The sequence below is a fragment of the Electrona antarctica genome, assembly GCF_951216825.1.
Source record: "Electrona antarctica genome assembly, chromosome: 7".
Taxonomy (NCBI): domain Eukaryota; kingdom Metazoa; phylum Chordata; class Actinopteri; order Myctophiformes; family Myctophidae; genus Electrona; species Electrona antarctica.
Window position 1 is genome coordinate 26,254,114 of NC_136812.1, and position 11,347 is coordinate 26,265,460.

The following is an 11,347-nucleotide window of genomic DNA, read 5'->3' on the forward strand; positions in this document are numbered from 1 at the left end:
GCGGATGGAGACTTTACGCGTGCTGTCCAGACGCCCCAATGCTGCAAAATTTTACAGATATGCTACAAACTGTTGCTGTACCTGTAGCCTGTAGGCAGTGTAGGGCTACTTTAAAAGTGCTGAACGACCCGATGCATAGCACCGCGGTCATGTTGAGGCTTCGAACAGGCCAGCAGCAGGATCCAGATACAATTAGATTATTGGATTGACTGTCTGCAACAGATTAGCAGGACAGCTCGCCTGCTTGACCGATGCTTTATTATAAGAAAACACTCGTGTAATCTCACAGGGATTCTTGAAATATTAAGGTAAGGATTGTCACATTGGCATATTATTAGCTACTTTACGGGGCATAAGGCCTGGTATGTTTATGTGGTAGGCTCTTGCACATGGAGAACTAAGTCACTAAGAAACTCTTAAATGAAATGTAATTTACTAGGCTACAGATAGACAAAAGGGTAAACATTCTAGTAGCCTGCGCCAGACCACTCTTGTATACTCAGCTTTTTTTTACTCCCCTATTCAGCCTAAAGCGCGCACGCTTTGTGTTGTCTGCGGGAACTATGGGCTTTACCTCACCTAAACACTGACAGATATAAACAACTAGAAATGGCACAAATAACTCAAACTAGTCACCAATTTATTTCGGTGTTAAATGTTTGATTCATTATTAGGCTATTGATTAGCAGGCTACTTTCCTACTTCCATGGATCCATGATTAGGCTATTATACTTTACTTACACCCTGCCTGGAACTATGATCACAAAACAAAATGTGCAAAAGTACACAGTTAGAATGATCATTAATAACCCCTCAGAAATGCATTTTGTGCAACTATTAGCCATGTAGGTAGAATGCCTGGCTTGGTGATTGTTGACATGTCAACTATAATTGGATAGACTCTAGCGTACTAGCCTTAACTTTCTTTCTAATGCTCTTTTCTGGACACCAAGAGCAATCCCCCTATACCTAAACAACCATGAGGCCAAATTGAAATTATATAACATTCATGGAGAATCTCAGAGCAAAAAATGACAGATGTGTGTGTGTGTGTGTGTGTGTGTGTGTGTGTGTGTGCGCGCGCGCGCGCGCGTGCGTGCCCTGGCATGCAAAGGGTTCGGGGAAATTGAGGCCCAATGCATTCCAACCCAACGGCGGCGGTGGCATGCAGCGGACGCGTTCCTCCTCCGATCTGTTGTTGTTGATCGCCACTTATTATTACCGGTATTATTTTTCAACACTATGACAAAGGATAACACATTTAAAGCGGATTTTCATGAAAAGGAACGATGATGTCGGCGCGGTGGTTCTTCAAAGGTTAATGAAATCTAGGCAGTCAAATCCATAGATATATATAAACACTAGATAGCTCACCCGCGCTGTTGGCCAATGGAGAGCGACGTCGTTACGTGGCGGCCATCTTACCTCGGGACACATAACATTGTGTCTATGGGGCATGTACTCTTAAATGACCATAACTTGCTCAATTTTCAACCGATTTTCAAACGGTTTGGTTTGTTATAAACGTCAGAGACGTCCGCATACTTATATGCTTTTATACGACGTTCATATAAAAAACATAAATTAAGCAGATAAGCGTCCTGAATCATAGCCACGTTGACAACGTTTGTAATAAACCAACCCGTTTGTAAATCCGTCAAGATTTGAGCGAGTTATGACTGTTTCTGTTTGAGCTGCCATTGAACATACTGTACTGTATCCCCGAAGTAAGATGGCTGCCGGGTGAACGACGTCAGAAACTCCGCCTTGAGCCATCTAGTGTTTATATATATCTATGGTCAAATCCACATTCAATATGGCGGCCATGCAGGTATCCATGCAAATGCAAACAAGAATCTTTGGATTCCTCCTGCTCTGAAGATTCAAAAAGTGTATAGTTTTGTCCAAAAATGTATAGTTTTGCTAATATATACATTTTAAACTAAAGTATATGTTTTAACATTGTAAACCTGAATTTCTCTGGCCATCCCCTTGGTGGCGCAACTACAAGTCCTTGTGCACAATCCTTTGGATTTGCATATGTAAATAACTTTCTATGTAACTTTCATGTATTCATTAGATGTGAATGTGTTACCCTCCGTAATATCAAAGTAATCAAACTGCCCAGCTGATACTGCTGCAGTCAAAACATACTCACCACCAGTCACCACCACCACCACACAACATTTCTTTCTTTTTTTAAATACATTTTTATTTCATTTTTTGGATGAAAGGCACAGGTACAGGCATACAAAGAGAATGCACACAAAGCATAATTCAAATTATTTGCCTACTGCAATCAGTGGCTTGCCCCTTGCCTCATTTTTAAAAATCCTACCCCCTACCACACAACATTTCTGTGTGGGCAAAATATGTGCAACTATCCAATCCACTTTATTTATATAGCACATTTCACAGCAGTGTTTACAAAGTGATGTACATAAAGTTAAAAGCTAAATACACTGTAAAGCTAAAACATAGAAATACCAGCAAATCACAGTACACTGAGTACAGATATGAGTACAGACACAGGGCACAGATAGTCATCCAGGGAAACTAGAATTTCAAAACCATGTTTACATCAGCTGGATAAGTAAGCATTAAGTATGTATCACAGTTTATTAAAATTAATTAGGAAATTATTATGTATGTAGTATGTACAGTATGCCTAAGTATGTATGTATTTACAGTATTTATTTATCCATCCAAGTTCACAAAAGCTCTATTCAAAAGGACAACGCTAATGCACTGATATTGTTTCTTTCAAGAGAGACAGCTTGTGATACAGTACGTAGATCTCAGGTCAGAGAGAGAGAGAGAGAGAGAGAGAGGTATAATCCCTCTGTGTAGAGAGGGAGCAGCAGGAAGGTAGGATAATACCCAGAGACATTCACATAGCCACTATCAGTGCTGATAACAAACTAAAAAAGCTATACCTGGCATGAGTTATGACTACTTTGTCTTTTTGATTATTAAGCTATGTATGTTTGGAAATAAGTATTGAGGGTGAGGCTGTTATCCTCGCTTATGCTAATACAATATTGTCTCAATATTAATATTAATAATACTACTACTAATGATAATAATAATAATAATAATAATAATACACTTTATTTATATAGCACCTTTCATACATAAATGCAGCTCAACGTGCTTTACAGAGCAGAAAAAATAACAAAAACATAAGCAAAACAAAAACAGCATTAAAACAGGCATGCAGTTAAAACAATAGGACAATAGCAAAGAGCATAACACAGTGGCAAATCAGGCAAGGACAGTGGTACAAAAATAAGAACAGAGTTATTATGTCCTTGTAATATTGATATAATTTACTACGGCAACAATTACACACATTAGGCATGTTTTTGGGTGCATGAAGAATCGTGCAGGTAGATTTTGTTCAGCAAGACTGTGTGTGTGTGTGTGTGTGTGTGTGTGTGTGTGTGTGTGTGTGTGTGTGTGTGTGTGTGTGTGTGTGTGCGCGCGCGTGTGTGCGCGTGTGCGTGCACACGTGCGTGTGCTCTCTGTTTGAGAGCATTCTCTATTTCTTGACCTTCAGCATAAATCTTCCTATAACCATTATGGCTAAACAATGGATGAGTCTTTTGTTCCTGTGTGATTCACCCTGGTGCATGTCTTTGGGTCCCTGTGTGAGTCACCCTGGTGCATGTCTTTGGGTCCCTGTGTGAGTCACCCTGGTGCATGTCTTTGGGTCCCTGTGTGAGTCACCCTGGTGCATGTCTTCCTGTGTGATTCACCCTGGTGCATGTCTTTTGTTCCTGTGTGATTCACCCTGGTGCATGTCTTCCTGTGTGATTCACCCTGGTGCATGTCTTTTGTTCCTGTGTGATTCACCCTGGTGCATGTCTTTGGGTCCTGTGTGATTCACCCTGGTGCATGTCTTCCTGTGTGATTCACCCTGGTGCATGTCTTTGGGTCCCTGTGTGAGTCACCCTGGTGCATGTCTTTGGGTCCCTGTGTGAGTCACCCTGGTGCATGTCTTTGGGTCCCTGTGTGAGTCACCCTGGTGCATGTCTTTGGGTCCCTGTGTGATTCACCCTGGTGCATGTCTTCCTGTGTGATTCACCCTGGTGCATGTCTTTGGGTCCCTGTGTGAGTCACCCTGGTGCATGTATTTGGGTCCCTGTGTGAGTCACCCTGGTGCATGTCTTTGGGTCCCTGTGTGATTCACCCTGGTGCATGTCTTCCTGTGTGATTCACCCTGGTGCATGTCTTTGGGTCCCTGTGTGATTCACCCTGGTGCATGTCTTTGGGTTCCTGTGTGATTCACCCTGGTGCATGTCTTTGGGTCCCTGTGTGATTCACCCTGGTGCATGTCTTCCTGTGTGATTCACCCTGGTGCATGTCTTTGGGTCCTGTGTGATTCACCCTGGTGCATGTCTTTGGGTCCTGTGTGATTCACCCTGGTGCATGTCTTTGGGTCCTGTGTGATTCACCCTGGTGCATGTCTTTGGGTCCCTGTGTGATTCACCCTGGTGCATGTCTTTGGGTTCCTGTGTGATTCACCCTGGTGCATGTCTTTGGGTCCCTGTGTGATTCACCCTGGTGCATGTCTTTGGGTCCCTGTGGGATTCACCCTGGTGCATGTCTTTGGGTCTCTGTGGGATCAATAGAACATGGAATAGAGGCTTGGACAGTGTGAGCACATGCTTGCCGGATTTAAGAGAAGGATCTACTGGCCCCTTCTATTAATAGCCTCCTTGACTTGGTAAACGATGTCACCACTCAGCCAGACAGAAAGTAGCTGTGGTTAAGGTTAACATGTACTGTAATTCATGGATTTTGCGGGCCTCAAGAACACAGAATACAGTGAACACAAAACAAGTGCCTGCTTGGGAAATGAAAGGTTCCTGGTTCGATTGCTTCGATTGTTTGATTCCAAAATAGGGACGCTATGATTCAAGTGGCATGAGTAATGAAAAAGGAATGGATGTCCGCACACTGAGTTGTAGCTCCCAGGAAGATTTATTTATTTGTTACCATAACAAATAAATAAATCTTCCTGGGAGCTACAACTCAGTGTGCGGACAATCCATACCTTTTTCATTGTACGTATATTTTTGACCAGCACCTGCAGAATGTCTTGAGATGTGCGTGCTTCCTGTCGGATCCTATCTCAAGTGGCATGAGTAACAAACTTGTGTGACATTGAAATATACAACAAGCTAAATTACTAAAGGGTTAAACAGGCCTTCACTATTTTAAAAACCTGTGTGTCATTTACAAGCTATTTATATGAAGACAAGTACATGAACTCAACATTATCAGTCATTGTTTTCTGAGAAATACCAGTACCGGTCCATTATCCTTCCATGTAGTGCAGAGTACACACTTAACTCGGATAGACTACTTGGTCTGTGCTGCAAAAGAGGGTGTATAGTTATATTTAGTTGGCTCTTGTACCCGTGTGTGTGTGTGTGTGTGTGTGTGTGTGTGTGTGTGTGTGTATTCTTAAATGAATGTTTCTGTATTCTTAAATGGATGTTTCTGCATGCACCTTTCTTTGTCATTGTGCAGTTATGATTATGGAATTAATTATTAATTATTTGTGTGTGTGTGTGTGTGTGTGTGTGTGTGTGTGTGTGTGTGTGTGTGTGTGTGTGTGTGCGTGCGTGCGTGCGTGCGTGTGTGTGTGTGTGTGTGTGTGTGTGTGTGTGTGTGTGTGTGCGTGCGTGCGTGTGTGTGTGCGTGCGTGCGTGCGTGCGTACATGCTTGCGTGCGTGCTTGCGTGCGTGCGTGCGTGCATGGTGTGTATTCCAACAGAGCAGCAGCCATGCTGACCAGCTTCATGGATTATCTTTTCTGCTGCCTGACTAGAAAAGCAGACAACATTGTGGTTCCCATAGAGACCTCAGAACCAGCAGATGGCTATGAGTTTGTGGAACTCAAACCAGGCCGGATTCTGCGTATCCGACACATCATCCCTGACCGCCCTGTGGTCGAGGTGCCCAGCACGCAGGCAGGCAGCATGAGCTGTAAACGCAAGATCACAATTTACCGCAATGGGCAAATGCTGATAGAAAACCTGGGAGACAGAGAAAAGCCAGAGATGGAAAACTGCCAGAACGGAGATATAGAGCCCAACAGCACGAGAGACGCAGAGGCAGAGCAGTCCGGCAACAGCGGCTCCATGCCACCTGTCACCATCAATGAGACCAAATGTGACGCTCGGACGGATGTGGCGCTTGACGCAGAAGAAGGAATGACAGCAGCTCCTGGACAGCCTGACCAGCCTCAGCAACCCAGGAGACGCAGATGGAAGCCCAAGCGCACGGTGGTGATCGACTGCGAGAGGAAGATAACGTCCTGTAAAGGGACGCACGCAGACTTGGTGTTATTCTTCATCCACGGTGTGGGGGGCTCTCTGGACATCTGGGGCAACCAACTGGACTTTTTCTCTCGGCTGGGCTATGAGGTCATTGCCCCGGACCTGGCTGGACATGGTGCCAGCTCAGCACCACATATAGTTGCAGCATATACATTCTATGCCCTTGCTGAGGATATACGACTCGTTTTCAAGAGATATGCACGCAAGAGGAATATTCTCATTGGACACTCTTATGGGTAAATCAGATGACACTATCCACATGCACAGTGGCTCACAAAGACAGAGCTAAAGGATTGATTGATTGATAATTTTATTAGACAATAAAATGCAAACAGTACCGGGGTACAGTCAAGCACAAATGGTCCAAAAGGATAGCGCCGAAGTGGTCTTGTTTCCATTCGGGTCCCATACATTCATTCAAAACACAACAATGACATCAGCAATGATATATCTCAAACATAATTCAATCTGGGTACATGTTGGAATAGACATACATTTAGAAAACAAAGGGGGGGGGGGGGGGTAAAGAGGTGGGGCAATCACATTCACTCCCTTGACCTGATGACAGTGACAGATGAAAGGACAAGGCCCCAGGGGGGTGTTTGACATTCTGGTTTTACTGAATGTCAAAGTGCAGTGCCTATTCAGAACATGTGCCCCTTTGGAGCCCATTCGATCGACTTCACCCTCGACACTGCACTTCATTAAGAAATCAATAATATACCTGGTGTTCGCAAAGTTTGAAATCGAGCAGATTCTCAAGATATGTAAAGGACAGTCATACAGACAAACAAATTCCTGGAATTTAACATATACAATGCTCATAGACTAAACTAAATGATTATCGCTTTAAGTTTAATTACTGACACTACTTTGATGCAGTGTGTTGAGAACAAGAACGTTGTTTGAGGAAAGTTCCATTACAGCCACTGTCAACATTGTTTCTAAGTTATTACATTGTAGACAAAAGTACAACAAATCCTGATTCCTCTGACTTCATTGACACCCAGGCCAGTGAAGTTTTATTTTATTCTCCTCCTACAGTGTGTCATTCTGTACTTTCCTGGCCCATGAGTACCCAGACCAGATCCATAAGATGATTATGATCAACGGGGGAGGCCCCACAGCTTTGGAGCCCAGTCTCTGTTCCATCTTTAACCTGCCCATCTGTGTACTGAACTGCCTCTCCCCTCTACTAGCCTGGAGCTTCCTTAAGTATGACTAACTCTGTGTGATTGACTTTGTGTGTACAAAAATGTATGTGTTCATGCGTGCACAAATTATTTCATGTCCCTGTCCATGTCCCTGTCAAATAAACATAAATAATAATAATCAAAATGATCAAATATGGCCCAGGCGGTTAGCTCAACCGTCTGGGCACCTAGGCTGCCGAGCCAGGCTGCCGAGCCAGCCTGACGGCGTGCCGCGGGTTCGATTCCCAATCCCGACGGCCTTTGCCGCGTGTCTCCCCCCCCATTTCCTGTCAGTCTTTCAACCTGTCAAAAAAATATATCTTAAAAAAAAAAATTATCAAATATATTTCTTTATATTCAAATATGTTTTCCCCCCATATTCGACGAATCTTTGAAATTGGAATATGAATTTACCGGCCCTAATGTGCATCTTGTGGACTCTTGTGGACCTTCGATAGGGCTGGTTTTGCCCGCCAGGGTGCCAGAGAGAAGCAGCTGCTGAAAGAGAACAACGCCTTCAACGTGTCATCGTTTGTGCTGCGTGCCATGATGAGTGGTCAGTACTGGCCTGAGGGGGATGAGCTGTACCATGCTGAACTTACAGTCCCCGTTCTGCTGGTACATGGCATGCACGACAAGTTTGTCCCTGTGGAAGAGGACCAGCGCATGGCTGAGGTGAGGACAGCATTATCAGCTAGATACAAAGTGATCATGCTGACCATGCTTTTTGCTATGGACACCATATAACCAATGCCAATTCATTTCTAATAATCGCATCACAGAGGCATCCATGGATTGATTACCGTGTCCATGTTTGACAGGGAAGCACTGTTGCTATGAAAGCAAATTCCTGTTCTATACCTGCCTCCTCATTCCTCTCCTGTATAACTGTGTCCATCTCCTTGTCTGTCTCCTGATAGATGATTATTTAGGGCAAAGTTAACAAAGGTATTGCAGTTTGACAATCTTACTTTTAACAGAGATACAGTAGCGATTGATAAAGCGAATGAAAAAGATTGGCAGTTGTAAATAGAAATTATTACCCTGTTTACAACTGTGTCGTAAATTCAAACTCATTTTTGTTTGTTTTCTGTCAGATTCTTCTCTTGGCTTTCCTAAAGGTACTAGATGAAGGCAGCCACATGATTATGATGGAATGTCCAGAGACAGTCAACACACTTCTACATGAGTTCCTCCTCTGGGAGCCCGAAATCCCGTCCAAGAAAGAACCCAAAGCCCGTCCAGAGACTGCGAAAGCCCAACCTGACACTACCAATGTGGCACCTGAAACAGCAACAGTCCGACCTTTAACTGCTCAGTAACCTCCTCAAATGGCAGCATGTATGACAATAGGCAGTCAAAGATGCTCTCACTGCACATTGACTGTGATCAGACCTGAGGATTCCAGAGCATAGAACAGTCATGGCTGGCCATGACACCATATCCATGTGTGCCTCTTCTGGAACTCAAAACAGTTGAACTGAGGTGGTCCTGAACTACTGTAACCGTATGGGGTGGACCAGATTTGCCAGTCTCTGAACTTGCTCCTGAACTGGTCTAGCTGTCTAGAAAATGTGGATGTGAAATGTGGTGTCTGGAGTCGAGGACGTCTCGTCTTTGTTACAAAGATGGACAGATCAAAATGGGCACCAATCATATTTTTTTCCCATGAGGATGCTTGAGGTTCTCCATGGCAGATATGCCCACGGCTGTGCCTTGAGGTGATGTGTGACCAAGGAAGGGTCAGAAACGGGGGAAGGGGGGTCCAAATGGAGCAGTCACGGGGGATTTCAAATGAGCAGTAACATGGTCTCTCATTCATCCTACTAAAAAAGCTGCCTGTGTGTGGTTTTCAAAAGCACATACAAGTGAGGGCCTCCTGTAGTACTGAGGAATACAGTGCTAATGTTTTGACTTAAAACCAACACAGAAACACACATAAAGGAGTTATGGAGAGGCAAGGTGTTAAAAGTAAAGTATTTTAAGAAGATTATAGTATTTTAGGAACAGGCCTGTTAAATGGTCTTAAACAATACTTTTTTATATATTGCTAAATTGTTTTTCCAAGCATGGTTGGGGAAAAGGAAGCATCTGTTTTTGGCTTGCGCAAACTGCAAGGCCTTGAGACTCGTATGGTGTACCCGAGCGAGCCGAGTCAGCCATCATTACGAGCAGCATATTGCACAATGCAGCTTTCTATTCAAGTTTATGAATTAAATTCATATTATGCAGTATTTGTGGTTAGCAGAAATGTCATATAATATATGTTTAAAATGTAAAAACATTAAAAAAATATTTAATAATTTATTTAGATGTACTACAATAATTGGGGTGCTGCTGGCATCTATGACAGCCAAGACATAACAGAGATTATAATATGTGCATGGCAAATCAGTGGTGCTTGAACAGCAATGTTCAGTGGTGATGGACTTCATTGAATCAATTGAGAAGCGTGAAAGGGTTGCACTACCTCATCTAATACCTTGTATTTGCAGGCTAACTGTGATGATTTTTACCAATTTAAACTAGTTTTTCAGAGAGGGAACATGACTGCACATGAGAGACTAAGGTTTAAAGAGCATTCATCTGTAAGGAATTTGCGCTTATTTTTGCACCAGAATTATGCTGAAGAATGATCGTTTTCCACATACAGTATTTGTTGGCACGTACAGTAGTACATACCAAAGATTTCCCAAGCTCTCGTTCTGTCTGTTCCAACCATTTCTGAGTCATTTACAGTAGGCCAATGTTTGTCTGAAATTACATTTCAAAATCTTTACTCTCCATCACTTTGTGCACAATTAACAGTAACACATGCTGCAGAGTGCAGACTACTCTACGTAGCCACTTTTAGCAGCTATTGAGTCATTTGACTTTGACAAATATATGGGTTTCATAGTTCAGCTGTTCTTAGCACTGTAGTGGTTCAAATATTTCAGATAAAAATCAATAATTTTCCAGTTGGGTTTCCACATTGTAGAAGCAACTCCCATGTATTTCTTATGGAGGAAGAGCACATCTTTGGTTTTATTTATTCTAGGCTATAGTTTTATACATGCCAATTGAATTTGTGGTTAATAATTAGACTTCAAAGAGTGAATGAGAGTGAATTCATTGAAACCTGGAAAATACTTAAAATCCAAGAAATGTCACAGTAGTTTATTCAGAATTGAAATAACACAAGTGTTCGATGTAAAATAGATTATAGATTTTATGTATGTCGACAAAACTTGGGAATAATATCCACCATCCCATTTTGTGCACTTGTGTTTTACATGTTTCTGTTTGCCTTTGATCATGACTCCATAGATGGATGGAGGACAAGTGTGTGTGCATGTGTGGTCTAGAAACTTTGAGAATGACTTAAAGGGACACAAAAAAATATGTTAATGACATTTAGAAGATTTAGAACACTTTCCTGGGAGTCTTTAGGTGAGTAATACAGTATGTGGTTTTAGATATTTTAGATTTTAGCAGTGAGCCCAGTGTCTCTGATGTCATGGACACTGGGCTCACTTACTTCCTGGACTACATGTTGTCTCGCCCTGAGCCCTCCCCCTATCCAGGAGGAGGAGCAGTGCACCAGTATGTACAGTACCTTTGTGTGACATCCATACTCCCTTTTAGCAAATCTGTTGAAAATATATTGAGTTCTTCCTTGTCCCACCGACTCCCATGACAAAGCTTTCCTAAAACCTTTGTCATTTTATATGAATACAAACAAGTGCCTGGAATTCCATGACTTGAGCTTATTGATCTGCAATCTTTGTCTTTAAGAGATAGGGGAAAAAGGAGGGAGCCTAGA

The 11,347-nt window shown here is 42.8% G+C and overlaps 1 protein-coding gene across 1 annotated transcript; it reads left to right on the top strand.

The window, feature by feature from the left end:
• Positions 1-235: 235 nt before the first annotated feature.
• Positions 236-8,864, top strand: LOC306926184 (protein ABHD8-like; the record flags this gene model as incomplete). The annotated part of the gene is made up of 5 exons (XM_079505447.1): positions 236-308; positions 5,785-6,585; positions 7,394-7,564; positions 8,001-8,217; positions 8,640-8,864. The coding sequence occupies exons 2-5, from the start codon at positions 5,795-5,797 to the stop codon at positions 8,862-8,864; spliced, it is 1,404 nt and encodes a 467-aa protein (XP_079361573.1). The 5' UTR covers positions 236-308; positions 5,785-5,794.
• Positions 8,865-11,347: the final 2,483 nt, after the last annotated feature.